Source organism: Penicillium soppii (genome assembly GCF_028829465.1).
Source record: "Penicillium soppii strain IBT 18220 chromosome Unknown utg000006l, whole genome shotgun sequence".
NCBI lineage: Eukaryota > Fungi > Ascomycota > Eurotiomycetes > Eurotiales > Aspergillaceae > Penicillium > Penicillium soppii.
The window spans coordinates 1,268,187-1,288,924 of NW_026643236.1; the positions used below are offsets into that span (position 1 = coordinate 1,268,187).

At 48.1% G+C, this 20,738-nt stretch overlaps 9 protein-coding genes across 9 annotated transcripts; 5 read left to right on the plus strand and 4 right to left on the minus strand.

Moving 5' to 3' along the window:
• Nucleotides 1-253: 253 nt before the first annotated feature.
• Nucleotides 254-1,144, minus strand: N7529_007852 (uncharacterized protein; the record flags this gene model as incomplete). The annotated part of the gene is made up of 1 exon (XM_057243379.1): nt 254-1,144. One exon carries the CDS (start codon nt 1,142-1,144, stop codon nt 254-256), a length of 891 nt encoding a protein of 296 aa, XP_057094917.1.
• Nucleotides 1,145-1,900: 756 nt separating this feature from the next.
• On the plus strand, nt 1,901-2,263 carry N7529_007853 (uncharacterized protein; the record flags this gene model as incomplete). The annotated part of the gene is made up of 1 exon (XM_057243380.1): nt 1,901-2,263. The coding sequence occupies one exon, from the start codon at nt 1,901-1,903 to the stop codon at nt 2,261-2,263; it is 363 nt and encodes a 120-aa protein (XP_057094918.1).
• Nucleotides 2,264-3,620: 1,357 nt separating this feature from the next.
• On the minus strand, nt 3,621-5,160 carry N7529_007854 (uncharacterized protein; the record flags this gene model as incomplete). Its single annotated transcript, XM_057243381.1, has 3 exons — nt 3,621-4,003; nt 4,056-4,146; nt 4,210-5,160. The coding sequence occupies 3 exons, from the start codon at nt 5,158-5,160 to the stop codon at nt 3,621-3,623; spliced, it is 1,425 nt and encodes a 474-aa protein (XP_057094919.1).
• Nucleotides 5,161-5,746: 586 nt separating this feature from the next.
• Nucleotides 5,747-6,549, minus strand: N7529_007855 (protein tyrosine phosphatase-like domain-containing protein; the record flags this gene model as incomplete). The annotated part of the gene is made up of 4 exons (XM_057243382.1): nt 5,747-5,805; nt 5,858-5,991; nt 6,049-6,265; nt 6,336-6,549. Coding segments are annotated over 4 exons (624 nt in total), but the record flags the coding sequence as incomplete, so codon positions are not given.
• Nucleotides 6,550-7,160: 611 nt separating this feature from the next.
• Nucleotides 7,161-8,387, plus strand: N7529_007856 (uncharacterized protein; the record flags this gene model as incomplete). The annotated part of the gene is made up of 3 exons (XM_057243383.1): nt 7,161-7,547; nt 7,598-8,027; nt 8,080-8,387. 3 exons carry the CDS (start codon nt 7,161-7,163, stop codon nt 8,385-8,387), a joined length of 1,125 nt encoding a protein of 374 aa, XP_057094921.1.
• A 1,041-nt stretch (nt 8,388-9,428) lies between these two features.
• On the plus strand, nt 9,429-10,853 carry N7529_007857 (phosphoesterase superfamily protein; the record flags this gene model as incomplete). Its single annotated transcript, XM_057243384.1, has 2 exons — nt 9,429-9,992; nt 10,047-10,853. The coding sequence occupies 2 exons, from the start codon at nt 9,429-9,431 to the stop codon at nt 10,851-10,853; spliced, it is 1,371 nt and encodes a 456-aa protein (XP_057094922.1).
• Nucleotides 10,854-12,793: 1,940 nt separating this feature from the next.
• Nucleotides 12,794-13,024, plus strand: N7529_007858 (uncharacterized protein; the record flags this gene model as incomplete). The annotated part of the gene is made up of 1 exon (XM_057243385.1): nt 12,794-13,024. The coding sequence occupies one exon, from the start codon at nt 12,794-12,796 to the stop codon at nt 13,022-13,024; it is 231 nt and encodes a 76-aa protein (XP_057094923.1).
• A 2,267-nt stretch (nt 13,025-15,291) lies between these two features.
• On the plus strand, nt 15,292-17,795 carry N7529_007859 (DUF3824 domain-containing protein; the record flags this gene model as incomplete). Its single annotated transcript, XM_057243386.1, has 3 exons — nt 15,292-17,035; nt 17,097-17,375; nt 17,428-17,795. The coding sequence occupies 3 exons, from the start codon at nt 15,292-15,294 to the stop codon at nt 17,793-17,795; spliced, it is 2,391 nt and encodes a 796-aa protein (XP_057094924.1).
• A 500-nt stretch (nt 17,796-18,295) lies between these two features.
• On the minus strand, nt 18,296-20,185 carry N7529_007860 (uncharacterized protein; the record flags this gene model as incomplete). Its single annotated transcript, XM_057243387.1, has 5 exons — nt 18,296-18,570; nt 18,630-18,743; nt 18,803-19,123; nt 19,186-19,320; nt 19,381-20,185. The coding sequence occupies 5 exons, from the start codon at nt 20,183-20,185 to the stop codon at nt 18,296-18,298; spliced, it is 1,650 nt and encodes a 549-aa protein (XP_057094925.1).
• Between the last annotated feature and the right edge of the window lie 553 nt (nt 20,186-20,738).

The window sequence follows — 20,738 nt, forward strand, 5'->3', positions numbered from 1 at the left end:
ACTCAGAGGATATCCGGGGCCCTGGGGGAGGGGAGGGGGGTTGATTATGGCCCGTCTAGGTGGGTCCAAGTGTAGATACGAAGATGCATTTCGGCGCAATCAACGAACAATCTTGCTTGAAGTTTGGAATATTACATCTGCCAAGTGTGGCCTCGGCAGAATGATATGAATTGGCAACGGCAATGGTGAGAATATGAGAATATATTAAGTTTGAATAAACTGCATCGCTGAAATAACACTTCAATATGCCCAATTACTCATAAAAGACCAAGCATCTAACTTCGATACTTTGCCTCCCAGGCGTTCCCTCAGGAGTCTGCGGATCAAAGAAAGCAGTATGACCAGTCCCATGAGCAATATCAGTCCGGCCATCCGTCAGAGTATGGCTCCTAGAATCAAAGCACTTGAGAAGCATGACCTCATCAGGAGTCATATCCTTCTGGTAGAAGAAACGATGGTTCTCATTGGGAGCAATCGCATAAGTCTCCCCCTTAACCTCATACCCGTCGGTGGAAAGCATAGACTCAGGATCCGGTGCAACCTCCTGACCCTGCTGCCATTCCTTGGGGTAAAGAAGGTCAACCTTCACGAAATCATCCGGCGAAGTACTCCTCCAATCAACAACCGCTAACGGGAAATCCGTCGCCGGGTTCTCAATCGGTCGCCAGACATTGATAATCTGGTACCGACCCTTCAACAACTCCTCAACTTCATCTTGGGGCGCATGGCGCCGGACTCTTGTTTCCGCGGCAGCGGGCGTCTGATCGACGTGCACGAGTTGCACGGGACTGCGCGCTGAGCCAGGAAGTCTGCGTCTGATAGTGTGGTCAAAAATGACGACTTTTTTCACGCCCGAGAGATTTTTGCGGAGGAGATCTTCCACTTCGGCATAGTACCCCGCTTTCACGGCATCGTCGTCAGTGAAAAGGCGCTCTTTGGCGGGCGAGTTGTACACTGCGAAACCGGAATTGTCGGTTGTGAAGTCAGACTCTTGGCCACGGAGATTTTCAACTTTGCGCTCCCGGTCTGTAAGTTGATAGGAGCGACCCGGCCCATCGACTTTTCCCCAGGCCTTTTTGAAAGGCTCGGTGGCGTGGGGGTCGTAGGAAGCCGGGTCGATGTATTTGAATGTGGCAGTGGTCATTTTGAGAGAGAAAAGTGGAATGGAACTATTTGATGTCAATGGTTTCAAGTTCTGAATCAAACAGAGGGAAAGAAAAGACAATCTTATACTCCTTATATATATGATGTAATATTTGAAGTAATAACTAAGATTGGAAATCGGCTGATTAATAATATTCAAGTGGCGCGGAGACATTTATCATCACTTTCACTAATTCCTCCGAACATACTTCTGTAAGTAGGTATAGGCATTACTTCGATCTCATAGAAGGTTGCATGAATAAATGGGAGGTAGCTGATGGTAAAATAAGAAACTAGACTCATTTCGAATGCCACTGGATTCACTGACCTTGTCGCCTGAGATTTTAGGCCAAAACGATAAATAAACTTAAAGATCAATATCAGCTGCTTGTGATGTTTATCAAACGCTATCGGCATCATGAAATAACAAATGAGGACGTGGTTGTGATAAATCGAATTGTAATTTATCCAATTTACTGTATGTTTTGAGGTGCTCGCATGAAAGTTACATTAACTTGTTAAGCGAATGGCCATCTCCAAAACACATAGTTAGTAAATGCAGCAAATTTACAACTTGAGATCTCAACAGCAGTGGTATATAGGGACTATTCCTTGTAACCTTTTACGCACTACTACCGAAATTCAACCCAGTTCTTTGGATTGGCGCGACCAACGAGGAGCTATTTCGATCCATCGTCCGAAAGCCTCCAAAAAATGCAAAGCTTCACGACGACCCAACGATTCGGTTAGAATTTTGATGGCTCCACGACCAAACAAAGAAGAACCTGATTACCTGGTCATCTTCGACAATGTTGATGACTTCACATGGGATATCAAAGACGTGATCCCTGAATGTATCGGAGGTAGACTTATCATTACTAGTCAAGATATAAGGAGTTCGAAACTGCTCAGACGAGGTTGTGAGAAGGTTTATGCCGATGCTATATCGCCACCGGAGGCAAGAATGGTTCTTCTCCAACACCTATCGCAGGGTCCGGACCCTCCCCGGGAAAAGGTGCAACAAGGCTGCGATGAAGTGACGGAGAAGCTTGGATATTTGGCACTTGCAGTCGATCTTGCTGGTGTGTATATGGGCGACCGCGCCGCCACGCCGGAGTAAGCGCTCATGCAGTACCCGAGAAATTTCGAAAGACATCGCGACGAGCTCTTGCAAAAAGATGAGTTTCGAGGAATTCAAAGGAAGGAAATACGATATGGACTGTCTGGGAAACCACTCCGGAGAAAATTCAAAAAGAGAACACGGAGCTGCCTGGTGTACTATTGTCATTTTTAGCACGTTTCTGAGGCTCGATTGTTCAGGACGAAGTGTTTCGTCTCGTCAGTCTTGGTGTATTTGCTGTCGATGACGAGCTCGGCGAAGAAAATTCCACCAAACTGTGAATTTCATCCCTTAAGCCGAAGAAGGTTGGGAGAATTTCAAGTATGATGGAAGCATAAATGTCGTGGCTCGTTACATTCTAGTACAGCGAGTGTAAGGGGATTAGCCTGGTACAATATTGCACAGCCTGGTTCAGTGGAGAGCAGCTCGTGGCGACAAAAATCAACAATGGCGGGGGGGGGGGGGTACATCAAGTTCATGCTTGCTGCATGCTTCCAAAGTCTCGATAAAGATCACCGGCCAGAGCACCGTCGGCATCTCATATTGCATCTTTCGGACGTAGGGAGAATAATTTAAACCGTATCGCAATTGAGGAGCCGGGAAAGGCTTTTATCTGGGAGATACTAGGGAATATCCATTATTATGAAGGCCGGTGTGAAGAGGCCGAGTGGCTTCAGGTGCAGGTCATGGAGACACGCAGGAGGAAGCTCAGCGAGGACCGCCCGGACATGCTAGGCAGTACGGCCAACCTAGCGTTAACATATAAAACTCAGGGCAGGTGGAAAGAGGCCCAGCAGCTCCAGCTCCCAGGGATGGAGACACGCAGTAGGAAGCTTGTCGAGGACCACCCGGACATGCTGGCTAATTCATGAAGACCAAGAAAGACAAGATTCATTCCGTGAAAGATCCGGTAAAGTCCATTGGTTTTGCTGATTTCCATGCACTCTGCGATGTGATCGTCGCAGTGGCCCCCGGCATCCGCGAGGAAGACACCGATCGTGTTACATGGTCAACGAGCTCCCTAAAACAGTGCGGATAGATTGATTTATCACTCGTAATCTGTTACTTCAAGTATAGTTTTTCCTTCTTAGGTAGTCCACTAGTTATTTCGAGGGAATGTCGAAATTAATTTTTGTCTAAATTGGATGTTTCGTTTCCAACGATAGATTTACCCTGTGTGGTTCATCCGATGGAAGGAAAAAAGCCCCAATTTTGATATCTTGGGAGTTTCGTAAGTCGATTTCTAAATTTTCCGTACTCATGAAGCCCTATAGTATATCAACAGCCAATAAATCGAGAATATAACTCCAGCCCCAAACGAGAATCTCCAACTGCCATACAGAACCCCTGGAAGACATCAAGCGTCCTCTTCGGAGTCGATCGTCACAAGTAATTCTTTTTTGCGATCATTCCTCCAAACAAGCCACCAAGAGAGCAAAATGCCCGAAATAGCCGCACAGAGGAAGCAAAGGCAAATGATGTATGAGACACGGTATGTCGGACCAAACACTGTACTGTAAACATGAGGTCCGGCAATTCCGCTAAACTGAGCCATTGCGTTTGTTATTCCAATACCCATACCAACGGCCACTGTGCCTTCGAGCGCGCGGATACGCTCTGGCCAGATGACCGGGTATGCTGAGCCGGCACAAGCAGTAGCTACCACCAGGGCGAGGTATTTGACGACCGAATTTGATACTGTGATAAGGATGATGTAGCAGATAATCGTTGTGATTTCAACTGTTTCTATGGTTAAATGTGCACGCTCAAATAGGACAGGAATAATGCTTACTCGCGACTGCAGTGGTCCAAGGCCTAATCCATCCTTTGTGCAGTAGCCATCCAATGATGTTCAAAAAGAAAAAGCACGCAACGTAGGGAGGCTGAAAATGTTATATGGTTAGCAATCGCTTTCGGGGATATGTTCCAATCAATCACAAACTCACAATATTCATCAACTGCGACAACGCCGTCGTCGTGAAGCCCAATTCATAAATAACCGTGGGCAAGGCATAATTCACCCCAAACCCACCAATCCCATGCCCAATCCAATAAAGCGAAAATGTATAGAGCGTCGGACTTGAAAGCAAAGCTTTAAAGCTCTGCCAATCCCAACTCTTATCCTTACCCGTAGGCGCAGCCCCAGAAAGCCTGCCCTTCAAAAACTCCCTCTCCTCCTCGGTCAACATCTTCGCCGTCTCAGGATAATCCGGCAGCCCGAACAACGCCACAATAGACAACAAAATAGCCGGCAACCCTTCCAGAATAAACAGCCATCTCCAGCCCGACAGCCCGCCTGCCCCGTCCATATAACTAATCGCGTACGCCAGCAGTCCACTCAATGCCCCAGAGACCTGGCCCAGAGAATAGAATAGCGCAACGCGCCACGGCATCTCAGAGGGCTTGTACCAGAACGCCATGTGGTAGAGAACGGATGGGTAGAAGCCTGCCTCGGCCAGCCCGATGGCGAACCGCACGCACATCATCCCTGCGAAGTTTTGCGCTGCTCCGGCCGCGCAGGCACAAATTCCCCATGACAGGATTAGGATGAACATCCATCTTGACGGAGTGAAGCCTTTCAGTAGGATTGTGTTTGTTGGCTCGAAGAACAGGTAGCTGTATGAGAAGATTGATTGCGTCCAGGACCATTGGGAGGCGCTGAAGCCGAGCTCTTGTTTGATTCCTGTCCCGGCTTCGAGGTTGATGATTGCTGCATTGGAGTAGTTGCTTGAGTCGATTACTCGGAATATGTAGACTAAGGAGTAAAAACCCACGAGCCAGAAATCGATTTTTCTTATTACTCTTTTTTCGAGTTGGGCGTCGTATTCGTCGTTTGGGCTTTGCGCTGAGGGTATGCTGGTACTAGTTACTACCTTCTCGTCATTTTTTTCGGCCATACTGATTTTGTAGAGAAACTCCACGCATCTCGAAATTTTGAAATCAACATATTGATATCTTTAAGTCTTTCTTAATTTAGTGATAGTAGGGGTTGCCAAGGTGGATTTGATCACGACATGCGCCATTGGATGGCAAAACCCCCGCAGATCTTGCCGGGAAGTCGATTTCTTGCTCATTTGGCTTTGATATGGCGGCATTATATAAGGACGGAGTATTTGTGGAAGAGCGGAGGGTTTTTCTTTTTTTTGATATAATCGCCTATGCTGTTCTGTAGGATCGAGTGCATCCAATCAAATATCTAGGCTTTAATCTTTAAAGGCACTGGATCAGCCGCTGATAGAACCGTTTTACATTGTATTTTAGTGCTTACTCTCAGGCTTAGCCTTGAAAGTCATTACACAGACCATTGCGCTTCCGTCCATCTAGAAATCGTCCGAGGTCTAGACAAAAGGGTGGCTGCATCGAGATTGTTCAATGTAGCTGAAAATCGCCACACAACAGGCTCAAAATCTTGATTGAGATGCTCAAAAGACCTCGAGCTCTGCTGCGGCAATATAACACGACACTCTATACTTTTTGACATTATCAAACAGCCAAAACCTTCCGTCTCTGTTTCAGCATGTACGAGTACATCATCACCGAGCCTATCATCGATCAGTCTCCAAATGCGGAATAACGAAACAAGATACTACTCACCAGGAACATAAAGACCTAGGAAAAAGTAGAAGATTCCAGCGACCGCCCAATTGTTGGTGACAGTGGTCGCCTTATACATCAGCCACCATTCGCTGCTGATACCAACAGGGTACAAAACGATAAACAGAGAATATCTGCAACAAGCCAAACAAATTAACACAGTTCATATCAAAAAATAATCCCGATCTTACCTTGCGAATTTCAAAACAGGAGGAATGGGATAATCCGCCAACATGATAGCGAAATAAAGATACCGGACAGTATCAGCAGAGGCCCAGGCAAGGAGCATAGCCGGGTACGCCAAAGAAGGCGCTGTCACACCGGGAAAGGCATAGTCAATAGCCCAGACCTGGACGGAGCGGGCAAAGACCTGGGTAAAGGTGGTGAATACGGGAGAGCGGACAATTCCTGTGACCCGGGCCGACCGGTTAGATTATCTGATTTTTGGGTTAAATATATGATGGAAGGTTGATTTTACCTGTTGCAGCGTGCAGGATTTCAGCCACGGCTATGGTCTGGGCGTATCTTGTCCATGGCTCGAGGTTTGTGTAGACTGTTGAGATGTCGGATGTGATTAAGGTTGAGATGGTTGTCAGGAGGATGCGGGCCCAAAGAATAGCACATGCGGTGTTGTAGATTAGGAGATACAATCTACTGATTTGGGTTGATTGTGCCATACTTGATTGTGATACATCTATTTCTGTTATGTGAATGTTGGTCTGCTCAGGTGGGGAGTTTTTTTCTCTTTCAAATTGGCCTCAGGCCCACAATCACATGCAAACATCAAAATAGAATAACTACAGCCCTATTTCCAGTAGTATATCTATTGAACGCTTTCTCGGTTGTTATTATTGAGTATAAAAAAAACAGAGAATGGTAGCTTGTGAACAAAGCCCGAGGGTCTGACTCACAATATAAAAAGAGGTTACGATGATATACGGTCGCAACTCAATGGCAGCTCAGAAAGCAGATTATAGGTAACATCAACCTTGGAACAATACCTACCTTGGTAAACGACACAAGTTCCGTTATATCCGAACTTGCCTTGCATACTACAAACCTTGATGATTTTCTCCCCAGTCAAAAACCATCCGACCTTTATCGGCATGATATCCGCAACTTATAACGCAATCTGGGGTGCGATGATACCATACAAGACCCCGCATTATTAAAATGCAATGGGCTCAGCGAATGATGGTCCAAGATTATAGAAACCAATTACATCGAATTGATTGAAGCTCTAGATATATAATCGAGAGTGCTCGTCGAAAATATCTTTCAGGTTCATCATAGCAAAGCAAAAATGGCACCATCCGCCATAGAACCAGAAATCTCGACCGAGAGGATTCCAATCAAACCATGGAGTCGTCCAGCACCCACCAAAGAGGAGCTTGACTGGGCACCGCTTGTCGAAATCGATCTATCTCGTTTCGATGAACCCGGCGGCAAAGAAGCGCTCGCCAAACAACTATACGATGCTGTGACACGAGTCGGGTTTTGGGTTGTTACTGGCCACGGACTCAGTGAGGAACGTGTTCTTCGCCAATTTAGCATCGGTAATGCATTTTTCAAAGAACCGCTTGAGGAAAAACGGAGTTTTGCTTGCAATTTTGCCGAGGGCGAATACTTCGGGTACCGTGAGAATGAGAGGTGGATTGGAGACACGGGGGTGAAGGATAATGTAGAGATGGTAGGTCTAGTGTTGATCTTGCAGTTTATGACTCTGACTGATTTGGATAGCTCAATATCCCCAAAGCAATCCCTGTATGGGATGATCTTCCCAGACACAGGCTTGTCCGACAAAACTACGATGAGATCGCGACCTTCCATCGTGATCTTTTCGACAATGTTATTCGAAAATTGTTCGTTTTATTGGCTATTATTCTGGAATTGCCGGAAGACTACTTAGTAAACGCCCATGCCTACGATAAGCGTTCTGACGACCACTTGCGATACATGATCTACAACACTCGCACCCAAGAGGAGTGGGACAAAGCTCAAGCCGTGACTACGGGCGGTCATACGGACTTTGGCAGCTTGACACTGCTATTTTCGCAGCATATTGCTGGTTTGCAGATTCGGACACCGGAAGGTGAATGGAAATGGGTCAAGCCTGTAGATGGTGGTATTACTTGCAATGCTGCTGATACATTGTCTTTCCTAACTAATGGTAAGCCCTTTAATCGCTTTTTATGGAATGACTTGCTAATTTGAGGTTATAGGATTTGTAAAATCTACAATCCATCGCGTTGTTACGCCTCCCAAAGATCAAATTCACACTCCACGCCTTGGGCTATTGTACTTTGCTAGACCTGGAGATGAAACAGTTATGCGCACCGTTCCATCTCCTTTGCTTGAGCGTCTTGGTCTACTCACCGAAGAAGACAAAAACCCAAGTCAGCCTGCACCTACAGGTACTGAATATGTTCGGGCTCGAGTTCGTGATGTGCACCATAGGAAGGTAATTGATCGCCGAGAGAATACTTCCTTTGAGTTCAAGGGACTGAAGGTACCCAACTATTACAAGTAGGAATTTAGAGTCTTGAATGTTAAATGAATTAATTGTATAGCAACTTTCAGGTCAATAAATCCTTTTATTTATGTACTTTGTGGTTATATGACCGAATTGTGTTAGTTCAACATACATTTTCACAAATTCGACTCTTTTGTACAAAGAATAGTTAAAGAGAAACTAGTAGAGATATCTCCCGAGTACCCACTCCGTCCATGTGTAGACAACTCAGATTCCTGCAATATTTCCTCTTTACAGCCAATCACCGTTCGCCTGGAACCCACGATTTCAAAACCTCCAAGCGAGATGGACTTCATTTGCAAACATAATATGCTACAACTTACATGCAATGATCGACACAATATACTGAAGTATCTGGAAATTGCGCTTCATCCCGACAACTTAGAATCGGACTTTGTTATGGTCGCATTCCGGGGAATTCCACACGGCTCAAAGTGGGGATGGAATAATGGCCGGCTGCAAGCCAACATTGCTCGTGCAAGAACTTGACCATCTGATTTGTGACTGACTATCCTTTCTCAGCCCTAGCCCCATTCTTCACATTTTGCTTCACAGTCCGAGTCTCTAAACGAATGCTTGGCGCGGTGCTCGGAGTAAACCGCCCGACAAAACGTTGTACATGTGTGATCGTGTCGTACCTGTCAATCAACCCAAGCGGCCAACCAAATGCGAGAAATCGGGTGATCTTCTCGGTTGTCTGCCCTGGCAAAGATCCAATTGCCAATCGGGTGCATTTCATATCAGTATAGTTTATCCCGTGGGCGGCCTCGAGTGCATTAATTGAATACCCCGCAGCTTAATCACCGTCCCTGTCTGTACCTATGCTTTCTAGATGGCACTCGATCGAGCGGATAAGCCCCAGAGCAGCACGTGGGAGGGGATGTTAGAAAATACATTGAAATGTTCTGAGGAATGTCGGGGAGGTTCGATCGCCATATGCCGGTACAACGGCATATAAGAAGGGCACCCATGTCTACATTTGAGAAACCCATCAAGCAGCTTGCCCAGACCTTGGACCAGTTTCTCCCTTGATTCAAGATGAATCTCAGCGCTCTTCTTGGTCTGCTGACCTTTGCGGCAGCAGTCTCCGCTGCTCCCTCCAAGGGCCAATCGGGAGCTCATTCCTCGGCTTCTATCACCAATCTTAGGAACAAGATCAAGAATGTTGTAATTCTTGAGATGGAAAATCGCTCCTTAGACAACTTGCTCGGTGGACAGACGATCAAGGGACTGGAGAACCCCATCAACAACGGGCCTTTCTGCAACCCGTACAACTTGACCGATGCTTCTGCTGGCAAGGTGTGCAGCTCTGCTAAGGACTTTGATTCTATCTTGGATGACCCAGATCACTCGGTCACCGGCAACAATATCGAATTTTATGGCACCTTTGTCCCAAGCAACGCAGCCATTGCTAGTGGCAAGCTCACTCCCAAACAGCAAGGCTTTGTGCACGAGCAGCTGCGCCGTTATGGGGACGATGTCAACAAGACAGAATTGGCCAAGCAGGTCTTGAACTACTACACCGAGGATGAGGTTCCTGTATTCACCTCGCTGGTTCAGAACTACCTGACCTTTAACCACTGGCATTCCGACCACCCAGGTGTAAGTAACTACCGACCCCCAGTTTGTGCACCACACAATCTAACACACTCCCAGCCCACCAACCCCAACCGTGCCTTCGTTCTATCAGGTACTTCCGCCGGCCACGGTACCAACGACGATGCCTTCGACTCAGACACACACGGCCTAACCCAACGTTCCATCTTCCAACAACTGTCAGAGACCAACCACACCTGGAAGAACTACTACACAAGCACCGACATGATCGACGCCTACTTCTTCGACTGGACCTTCACAAGCAACAACACCGACAAAGCCCAGCCCCTAAAGAACTTCTACGCCGACGCAGCAGCCGGCACCCTCCCAGAGTTCTCCTTCATTGACCCATCCTGCTGCGGCGTAGGCACAAACTCCATGCACCCGACTGGCCTAATCTCCGAAGGCGAAACGCTGATCAAAAATGTCTACGATTCCCTCCGCGCCAGCCCGCAATGGAAAGAAACCCTCTTCATTCTGACCTTCGATGAAACAGGCGGTTTCCACGACCACGTCCCGCCCCCGCTGGCTGCCCGCCCCGATGACCTGACCTATACCGAGACCGCGCCGAATGGCGAGAAATACACTTTCTCGTTCGATCGTCTTGGTGGTCGTATTCCGACTTTGCTTATTTCTCCTTGGATTGCGAAGGGCAAGGTTGAGCAGAAGGGAACGAATTCTGATGGAAAGGTGGTTTCTTATTCTGCGTCGTCGATTCTGCGCACCCTGGGCTATCTTTGGGATTTCAAGCCTTTTACCCCTCGTGTGGAATCTTCCGCTTCGTTTGAGCATCTTATTCAGAAGAAGGCTCGTACGGATACTCCTGTTACTTTGCCCGAGCCTGTGCCGTTTAAGGCGAAGGCTTAAATCTTGTATGTCGGGATATTTACATTGTGAGTGATGTATTTAAAATAAGTAGAGATGCTGGCACTTCTCTCTCCAGAGGGTATATGAGCACCTCTGGCCAGAGAAACTTGGAAGCAAAATATCATTTGACGGATTTCATTAACACGGCATGGACGCCAATATTAAGATGATTGAGGGCAACTCGCGCTAAATTCTGAATATATGGGTAGCCCATTGATATCGACTGGCTGAAAATAGATGGCTCCAATCTCATTTGGCGCCCACTGAGCGCTGAAGTATGCCCAAGCGGGCGTAGAGTTCTATTATAGATTTTCATCCCGAGCGCCAAGTGAAACTATCTCAAACAAAGGCAACATCCTTTCTAGGAGTTCAGTTGACCTCAGCTGCTATTCCTCTCGTCATAGGTCTCACTTTCCGCAATCCAAGAAAGCAATGAATCGAGTTCTATCTAGAACTAATCTATCTTGCGCTACAGAATGAAAGGACCAGTCTCCATCCTTAAGCTACCCACTGAGAGATCCTCGAGGCTATCTTGTCATTCGGAGTCCGCTCTTCATTGGACACTCTTGAGGCCCTATCTCAGTCCTGTCGTCGTCTGCACGCCATCGCAGCAACTCCTCTTTACAGTTTGATTGTCATTAAGAGTCCGAAATCCCATATCGTTTCCTTGAGATAGCTGCAAATACCTGTCACTCAACTTGTCTTATACGAGAACTACAGATCCAATATCATAATCTCGATAAGGATGCTAACGATTCCCCCGGAAGATCTTAAGCTATACTTCTAAAATCGTAAATCCGGAGTCGTTAGTCAACAGATTGAGCCATTTCGACTAAGCTAAGCCTAGTCGATCTTGCTGGACAAACAAGCATCCTAGCTGAGAGCCTATGTACTGTAGCTGAGGGAACACGTCAAGCACTTCAGGGGTATGCAGGGGAAGTAGTACTTTAGGACGTTCCGGGTGAAGGGACTGAAGGGGCTGAAGGGACTAAGAAAGGCGGCATGGGCAGTTTCCCCCGACGAATCAAAAGGTCTGTGAACTCGGACATACAAATTCGCTGGTACCTACCACCTAGCGACTAATTGACCTAGCGACTAATTGACCTAGTGACTAATTGACCAATGCGTGATTGTGCGGCCCGGAGTCTAGTGGCTACAACCTGAGATTTATAATTATGTCGCTAAAGGTGATAAGGATGAGCGTGTAATAGACAGGGTGAGACTCACCCCAAGTCGCGAGATAAGTAGACCAAAGAGGTGCCTGGGCGGTATGCCCGGGTGCCTTGCGCCACCAACCCTAGTAGACTAAAACCAAGCGGGCTGTGTCGTTCAGCCTTGCCGCCTATATATCCCATATATAGCAACGGTTGCCAGCATGGCTATGCTGCTGTGCCGCGAAATATTCCTCTGTTGACCTAGGTGAACAGGTGAGACTTTTCACAATTATCACCATGTTTCTGAGTATTTTACGATCTTTCCAATTTTTCCAATAGCGATTCCGGTCGACCTTGTCATTGTGGCCAAGACGCCCTGGGACTCTGGGATGTGTCTTATTTATCTTCGGTACAATGTTCCTAAGTATCTCACCTGTGGAGCCCTTTGACTATTCGAACGTCTCTAGACATATGTCACTATTCCCCTCCTCTGGTTTCATTCATAGTGGATTTCTTATTTCTGCAATACACCTTTGGCTACCCCTCGAAATGGCGATTCATGTGCTATTGCTAGCCTTCAAAATGATGATTCATGCGCTATTGCTAGCCTTCGAAACGGTGACTCATGTGCAGTTACGGCTTTTCCGCACACCACGCTCAGTCTCATTATGGTACTGCCCAGAATGTTTTTACCCAAATTGTCCTAAGGGATACCAAGAAAGACTTTGGGCACTTACTGTAATTTTCAAATCTTTCACAGGCTATCCGCTATTATCGGTTATCAGCATGGCTTCGGTCTGTCCTGTCTGTCTTGGAGAGATCGGGGATGCGGATATCTATAACCGTATAATCAGGATACAATGGAGTACTCAGGCCAACCTACTGAGCCCCGGCTCATCTGCCAGTATCAGCGACTTGGACCAGGCTGCGGCATTAGCAACAGCGTTAGCTCTTGCATTGGTGGCACCCTTGAAAACTCTGGCATCTCTTGCACGTGCACAATTTGTCAGGCAGTGAACATACTATTCTTGACGAATTGCCTGTCCAATGGTCATCGCATTTGCAGGGTTTCATCGAACCGTATAGTCTGGACTTCTATTCTTGGCTCTTGTGTATCTTAGCGGATCATGTGATTAGGGCTTGAGAGAGTATCGCTATGTTTCCGATCTAGAAGGCAATAACGGTCGCCACTGTATTGTGGAATACGGAGTTGAACTGAGTGCTTATCATTGGTTTCCATGGCGTGGCGTTGAAGCCAAGATCGAAGAAATCTTCAGATGTGAGATTGCGTGGCGGCGGGGCAGGTGCAGGAGCAAAAGCACAAGCGTACTCGGATGGCTCTGGTATAAGATTGATTCACCCAAAAAAGACTACGGACAACATTTGAGTATATAGGACATGGCATTGGCGGAATAGGTATACGACAAGCAAACATCGCTAGGATGTTAAGCCAGAATTGTAATAACAATATGTAAGCAACGAAACGCTCCAGGGCTCTCAGGTGAGTCGTAGTCCTATGGTGAAAAGTTTCAAATGAATCCAAACTTTTAAGATGCATTATCTAGCTTGGCGGTGCGCAATACCAATAAGGAAAGAGAAAGCTTTGGCGCCCTGGTTACATGAAACAGGGTATGCAGCAAAAGTGCAAGGTTTGAGAAAAGAGTCATATCCAGCAGCCAATGCCCCACATGTATTGGATTGGAATGATGGATTCGTCATAACCTGTGTTACGTGAAACAGAGATATGACAAATGCAGCGTTGCGGAATACTTTGATCCTTGATAAATTCAAACCTACCAGGAAAATGGGTGAAAAACGGCTTATTTCCGAGATGTTTCTAGTTTCAAGGAGAAAAAGGAAAATGGATACTCTTGTGGGAATATGTGCTGTCTAAAGTACTAGCTCTGTTTTCAGATCCACATTCCCTCTGTTTTCTTCTTTCTAGAAGTTCTGTACTTCCGTTCCCCGGGGGGCGAAGCACTCAGCCCTCTTTGAATGCCGAGAACGCCCCGCGATTTATGACGTCACGGACAGGCATAAAGGAAGATTGCGCCTTCTTGTCTTTAGGGTAGATTTGATTCACGCATTTATAGTACCGTGTAATATTGCCTAGGTTGTCGCTATCGGATTTGGTATGATGCCGTCAAAGAGTCCTAAGCGCATAAGGGGCATATAACGGGCGCCCAGAGGTAGAAGTACTCCGTATAGAGTCTAGCCCTACGTACGAGATTTAATAATTCGGTAACCTAAAATGCCAACCCGGGATCACCTGGGCAAGATTGATTCTAGATAATCTATTTGTTCCCATGACCGTTTGACGTCGATCTACTCCGTATTCTAGATTGCCGTGTTGCATAGACAGTGCCGAATGACATTTGGAATGCGCATATGTAGAATCTCGGTATGCAGGTAAATGCAAGTGCAATGCAAGTCAGAAAGATATACCAATCCGTACCTTGAATATCAGTGTAGTTTACCCGTACGAGGTGTATGAGTTTCGTATAGAAACCCGGGTATCAAGATTAGAACCATGGATTCACTCTCAACCAGTGATTGGAACCCATGGGACTGACACGGGAAGGGACCAAACACTTACGAAGTACGGAGTATCAACAAACACACTGCATGCACTCAACTTCATAGTCAACTCTAAGCCTCGAAATCCCTACCTACATATGTAGGTAGGGTCTCTACATAATCAAAATACGGAGAAGCGTTTCGCCACAGCCCCCATGAGCAACTTGCGCAACCGAGCCCGAAGTACAAAAGCCTTCACGTGGTGACTAGCTTATCTTCTTTGCCTTTCCCTCCCTCGCTCTCTCACTTCTTCCTTTGCTTTCATTCAACTGTTATCTTCATTAATTTTGGGCATTTTGCCAACCTTTTTCGACGTTGACCTCTCCACTCTTCCGAGTCTCCCGAGTCTACTCCGGACATTGCAGATCATTAGAGGCTGAGTCGGGTTGGGAGAGTGCCGATTCCCCGATCTCTGCCCTACAAAGACTCAGGCCTTTCATCATTCTGAATCATTCTTCAGCCCCAAGAATTGAGATTTTCCTTGGCTTTTATTGATTCGCTTGATTGGTTTGAAACATTTTGTTACCAATCAGGCAGCCAGAAACCTTGGAACATCCCGCCATTATTAGTCGATCACATCCTCTCTGCACCCCCCACTTTCTTGCCGCCCCCTCTATTTCCTGCATCGTGCAGCTTACACTTTTTTTCTTTCGCATCTGCACAAAACTTTCATTCTTTGCCACATTTCTCTCAACTATCACCTCCCCATGTCGTACAGTTACAGAGACTACGAAAGGGAATCGGACGTCTGGGACGAACGCCGTCCTGTCTCAATCAAGCGTTACGTCATTCCCCCCGAAGACGACCGTCGAGACTTCATGTCCAGGCACGAGGATTCATACGGCGGCGAGCGCGAGCTGGTAATTCGTCGCAAGACGGAACGCCATGAACCCCTGACTATCTCGCGCTACGAAAGAGAGGTCGATTACGAACCCTACGAAAGTGAGTACCTACGTCCCCACAACAATCGTCAATACTCCCGATCCATGGAAACCCTGGAACGAGTGGAGCAATCCTCTGCTGCCACAGATCAGTCGATACTTATTCGCGAAGCCCGCAAAGCATACCACAGTCCCCGTGAATCCGAATACGATGTCGTGCGCCGTTCAGAGGGAGACGAGGACCCCTACTACTACCACCGCCACCGCCGAGTCCGCGAGCACGATGATCAACGCTCGCGACGAGAGCTGAGCCCCAGTGATTCTATTTCTCAGGCTGCTCGCCGCCACGGCCGTGACGACTACAGCAGCGATGACAGCATGGTTTACATCCGTAAGGAAACCCGCGACTACGATGACCGTTCCCATTCCCACCACCGCCGCCACTTGGCAGAGGGCGCTTTGGTAGGAGCTGGCGCGGCGGAATTATTGCGCAGTCGCAGTAAGAAAGACGGTGAAGTCAGCCATGGCGCCAGCCGTCTCGGTAAGACCGTTGGTGCCGGTGCTCTCGGTGCTGTGGCTGTCAGTGCTGCCTCTCGTGCCCGCGACTACTACCGAAGCAAGAGCCGCCACCGTTCTCATTCCTACGATGATGATCATGCTTCCCACCGCCACAGCCGCCATAGTTACCACAGTTCCCACGGCCGCGGTCGTCACAGCCGGAGCCGCAGTCGCTCGCACTCGCACTCCCGCGCAAAGACTCTGCTCGAACTAGGCGTTGGTGCTGCTGCCGTGGCAGCCGGTGTCGCCGCACTGCGCAGCAAGTCCAAGTCCAGGGCCAATGCCGGAGACCGAAAGGGCCGCTCTCGCACTCGCTCACGTTCCCGAGCTGCCAGCCGCGGCCGCTCAGCGAAAGGCGACAAGGACGATTCAGAGAGCATCTCCAAGCGCCGCGAGCACATGGCCGGCGCCGGTCTAGCAGGTGCAGCAGCAGCTGCCATCGTCGAAAAAGTCCGAAGCCACTCTCGCTCCCGCAAAGGCGAACGCTCCCGCTCCCGCAGCCGCTTCAGACAAGCCCTGCCAATCGTCAGCGCGGGCCTAGCCACCGCCGCAGCAACAGGTCTGTACGAGAAAAAGAAGAGCGAGAAAGACGAGAAAGAAGGCGAGCGCGGCAGGCTCCGCTCCCGATCTCGCTCTCGCGCCCCCTCCCAGTCCTACCCCGACCCAACACGCGACTCAGCAGGCCTCATCGAATATGGTAACGCGCCCATGGAAGGCAGCATCCCCAGTGATCACTACTACGGCCAACCAGGCCAGCCATACCAGGAACCACCGGAAATGTACGGCGCACGCCGCGCAACACGCAGCCGCAGCCGCAGCCGCGGCGCCCGCTACAGCAGCTCGTCAGCCTCAGAGCACGAAGGCCGTCGCCGCAAGCACCGCAGCCGCTCGCGCGACATCGCAGGTGCAGCACTGGGCGCCACGGGGCTCGGCTACGCAGCGCACAAATACAACGAACGCCGGAAGTCGAAGTCCAGGGAGAGAGAACGAGAAGATAAATATGCCCATTCCCGTACGCGCCCACCCCCCCTTTTTCCACGAGATATTCACCCTGACTAGTAGCTTTCGCGTAGACCATGACCACCGCGACCCATACGAGGAGGCGTACGATCCTGAGCCGTATGCTGCTGCGCCTGCTACGCATCTGGACCCCCACTTCTACCAAAACGCAAATCAGTTCCCGCCTCCTCCTGGTGAATCGACGCAGAATTTGAACATGCCCATGCCCCAGCCGTATCCGCCGCCGCCTGGCGCGGGCCCGACGACCGCTCAGAATTATCCGGCGTACGGGGTACCTGGACCGGAGCAATATGCGCGCCGGGCAGATGACAATGTGAGAAACCCGTTCCGGGGTGGGTTTGGGTTCTTTGAACCAGGTTGAGCATGGCTAATTTTCTCGTTTAGGTTTGAACGAGAGGCAGAAGTCGAGTAGTCAGCCGCCGCATGAGAAGAAATCTGTTGCGTTCGATTTGCACGAGAGTGATGGAGATAGAGATGGGTATGAGACTGATGATAGTTCTTCGACTGTTGGGGCGCGTGGTGCGCGGGAAGGACGTCATCATCGTCGTCGTCGCTCTGAATCTGTTCCTCGCAATTTTTCCCATGCAGGTGCAGGTTCTGGGCGGGGAGATGGGAAGGTCTCGGAGGACTCAGATTCCACTGTTGATTTGCCGAACCGGTTCGATGGTCAGGGGAGGCTTCTTCCCGAGAGAGACCCTGCCGTTGTTACGATTGAGGATTTGGTGAATCGGTTTACGAAGGTTTTGTTTTAGGCTTGATTTGCTTGGCTTCTTTTTATTCCCCTTTGCTCGCACGGGCTGGCTTTCTTCCTGATACCTCCCGATACTCGCTTTTGATTTATTTACCCCCATGGATTCTTTGCTTTTTTCCTTTTTTCGTTGCGCTGTCTCTGTACTTATTGGTTTTGATTCCTTTGGTACTATTATTCTTTGTTTTGTACTCATATCTTGGCTACGGTTATGAATGATGCGAGACCTTGCGCCGACGATTATGATTTATGATATTTATGTGTCCAGATAGCGCAATGCTTTTTATTTCTATTTTGTATCCTGCGTAGAATGGCTGGTGGATAGTACTGATACTACCCAACACCCAAGTGTGTTCTGATATGGATCTTGCTATAAGTAATTGAACGCTTGTTGTCTTCCATTACAGAGGATAATTGCGAGCTACTCCGGTAAAAGGCATAGTGATACATGTCATAGAATAACAAATATATGTTCAATATAATACATTACATCGCCCCAGAGAATCACCTCTTCAGCAACGCATCGGTCAACAATCTCATCTGAGCTTCCAGGCTCTGAACTTGAACAGTCAATCGATCGACAGAATTTTGCAATCGCGAGACATCTGTCTGCGCTGGGTGAGACACTGTGCTCGAATCCTGAACTTGAGCTTTAACCGCTGCGATCACTGCAGCGCCGATCCTGTTCAGACTCTCGGTCATTTGCTCTACCACCACGTTAGATGGGTTCGTCGGGTGCTGCGGGACTGGATCGGGGGGATTAAGCGCAGCTGGGGGGGCTGTGTTTGGTTGTATCGATTAGACGGATCCATGCTTGCTGTTCGAAACGAAAACTTACCAGAAGGTGTGCTTTGGGCTGAGGTGTTTAAAAGGCTACCTGGCTGTTGGGGATTGTGTGGCGCATGGTAAATAGCAGGGTAGGTAGGCGTAGCTTGGGTTGATATGTCAGTTTCTGCGAATAGTTAATATTGCTATGATCAAGGGTATAACGTCTATAACACATAGACTTACCGCGTAACATTGACCGGTCTGGCATCTGAGGTGTTGTGATCTGTTTCCATACAATATTCCGTGAATCATCCTGAGGCGCCTGTGGCACCTGCGGCGTCGCAAACTCCGCATACTTCGTACCTGCATTTTGAGGCTGTGAGTCTTTTCTTGGTGGGATGTGAGGCGGCAAAGTACGCTGCGTAACTGAATGCGACGTAACTGAATGCGACGGCGTTCGAGGTGATTCAATTCCTCTATATCTGTCCCGAGCCAACGCCCCAAGTCTCGTCGGACCAGAAGGCCTTGGCTTCGATGGTTGTCTCCATTGAGGAACCCCGCCAGCTGAATCAAGAAGGGCATACATTAGCCCAAATATAGCGTGATTATCAGAAACACAGACTTACGGGGTAAGTATTTCGCTCGGTTTTTCAAAACCTTCATTCTCCAAGCTTCAGCATCCACAGAAATCAATTTAGGGTCAGATCGAAATAGAGGCCCCGGGAACCGAGTCCCTCTCAATGCAAGAACCGCGCTTTCTTCTATTATTTTGATCAGTCAATCAGATCGAACCAATTAAGTAACACGAAACATAGCCATACCAGATTGCTCATAGCCATCCGAAGAACTCTCGAATTTGTCCATCCACGCTGCAATAGCGGTGGCTTCACGAGATTTCGCATCAGACCAAGTCATATTAGGGTTTGCCTCCCACCCAGCCATCCAGTGGGACATTTCTTGAAGAATGAGCTCTTGTTCAAGTTCATGCATCCCTAGTAGATGCATTCGCTCTCTAGGGGTTGGCTCTGTTTTCCGATAATCCAGGACAACAATTTTGAAGTGCCTATGGACGGTGGTAGGGTGAACATGGCATTTGAATTGGACTTCGTAGTCCGCAGCAATGCGTTCGAATATTTCCTTTTTGTAACTGAGGTTTTCGATGAAATACTTGTATGGCAATGCCGAGCGCAGTAATGAGAGCACGTCCTTAGGTGTTATACGGCTGGACCGGGGCTTGGTCTCTTGCCTTCTTCTTGGAGTTGAGTTCGGGGTGCTAACCGCCGGTTGAGTACCGGGCATACTAGTTGATTGTCCAGTTTCGACGCTGGTTCGAGTTGGTTGGTTACCTGATGGACTTGGATTGACAGTAGGTTGACTTGAGTTCTTGCTGCGTTGGCCTAATGTGCTGATTTGCCCTAGTCGGATACTTTGTGCGTTTAGAGGAAGTTGCAACATTGGAACCTCATCACTTGGATTGATAATAGGTTGGACCGGTGAAGCTGGAGCAGGCGGTTGACTGGCCATCCCTACTGTCCCTACTGGGGATCCGGATTCCGGTGTTGGTGAAGAAGGCTCTGATTTGATCTCCATCTCATTAGCAGAATCTGAGTCGTCATCCTCCGGCATGTCAACTGTGATTTTAACAAGATCCAGAATTGAGGAGTTTGCTGCGAATTATTGAATGTATGGCCCATGATCAACCGACGTTTTTTTCTTAATATATTGCACTAGACCTATCTAGGTATAGTATTTACTAGATTTGGAAGACTTCCCAAATAGGAAGGCGGGAGGAGAGATTACCAATAATTGCTCAAAACAGTCGACTACTACGAACTATAAATCGCAGAGGATTTCCATAGTTATATCTTTGAAAACATATATGAAGACATAATATTCGGCCCAACTCTTACATTAAGTCTAAGCTAACAACCCCCGAAATTCGCATTCCTCAAAACCTCCAACCAGGAGACGAAGTAGTATAGATACATGGAAGAAACAGAACCGGGAAGCTGGGAAGTTGTAAAGACGGGAACGTATGAACAATATTTCAAGACAAACATGAAAGGGAAAAAAGGTATTTTCAAAAGACAAAGGCGAAGCCGAGAATTGCAAATGGGTATACAGCAATAAGCAGAAAGGGTGTCCGTGCAAATAGAGCATAGAAATAAGATAGGCTCCT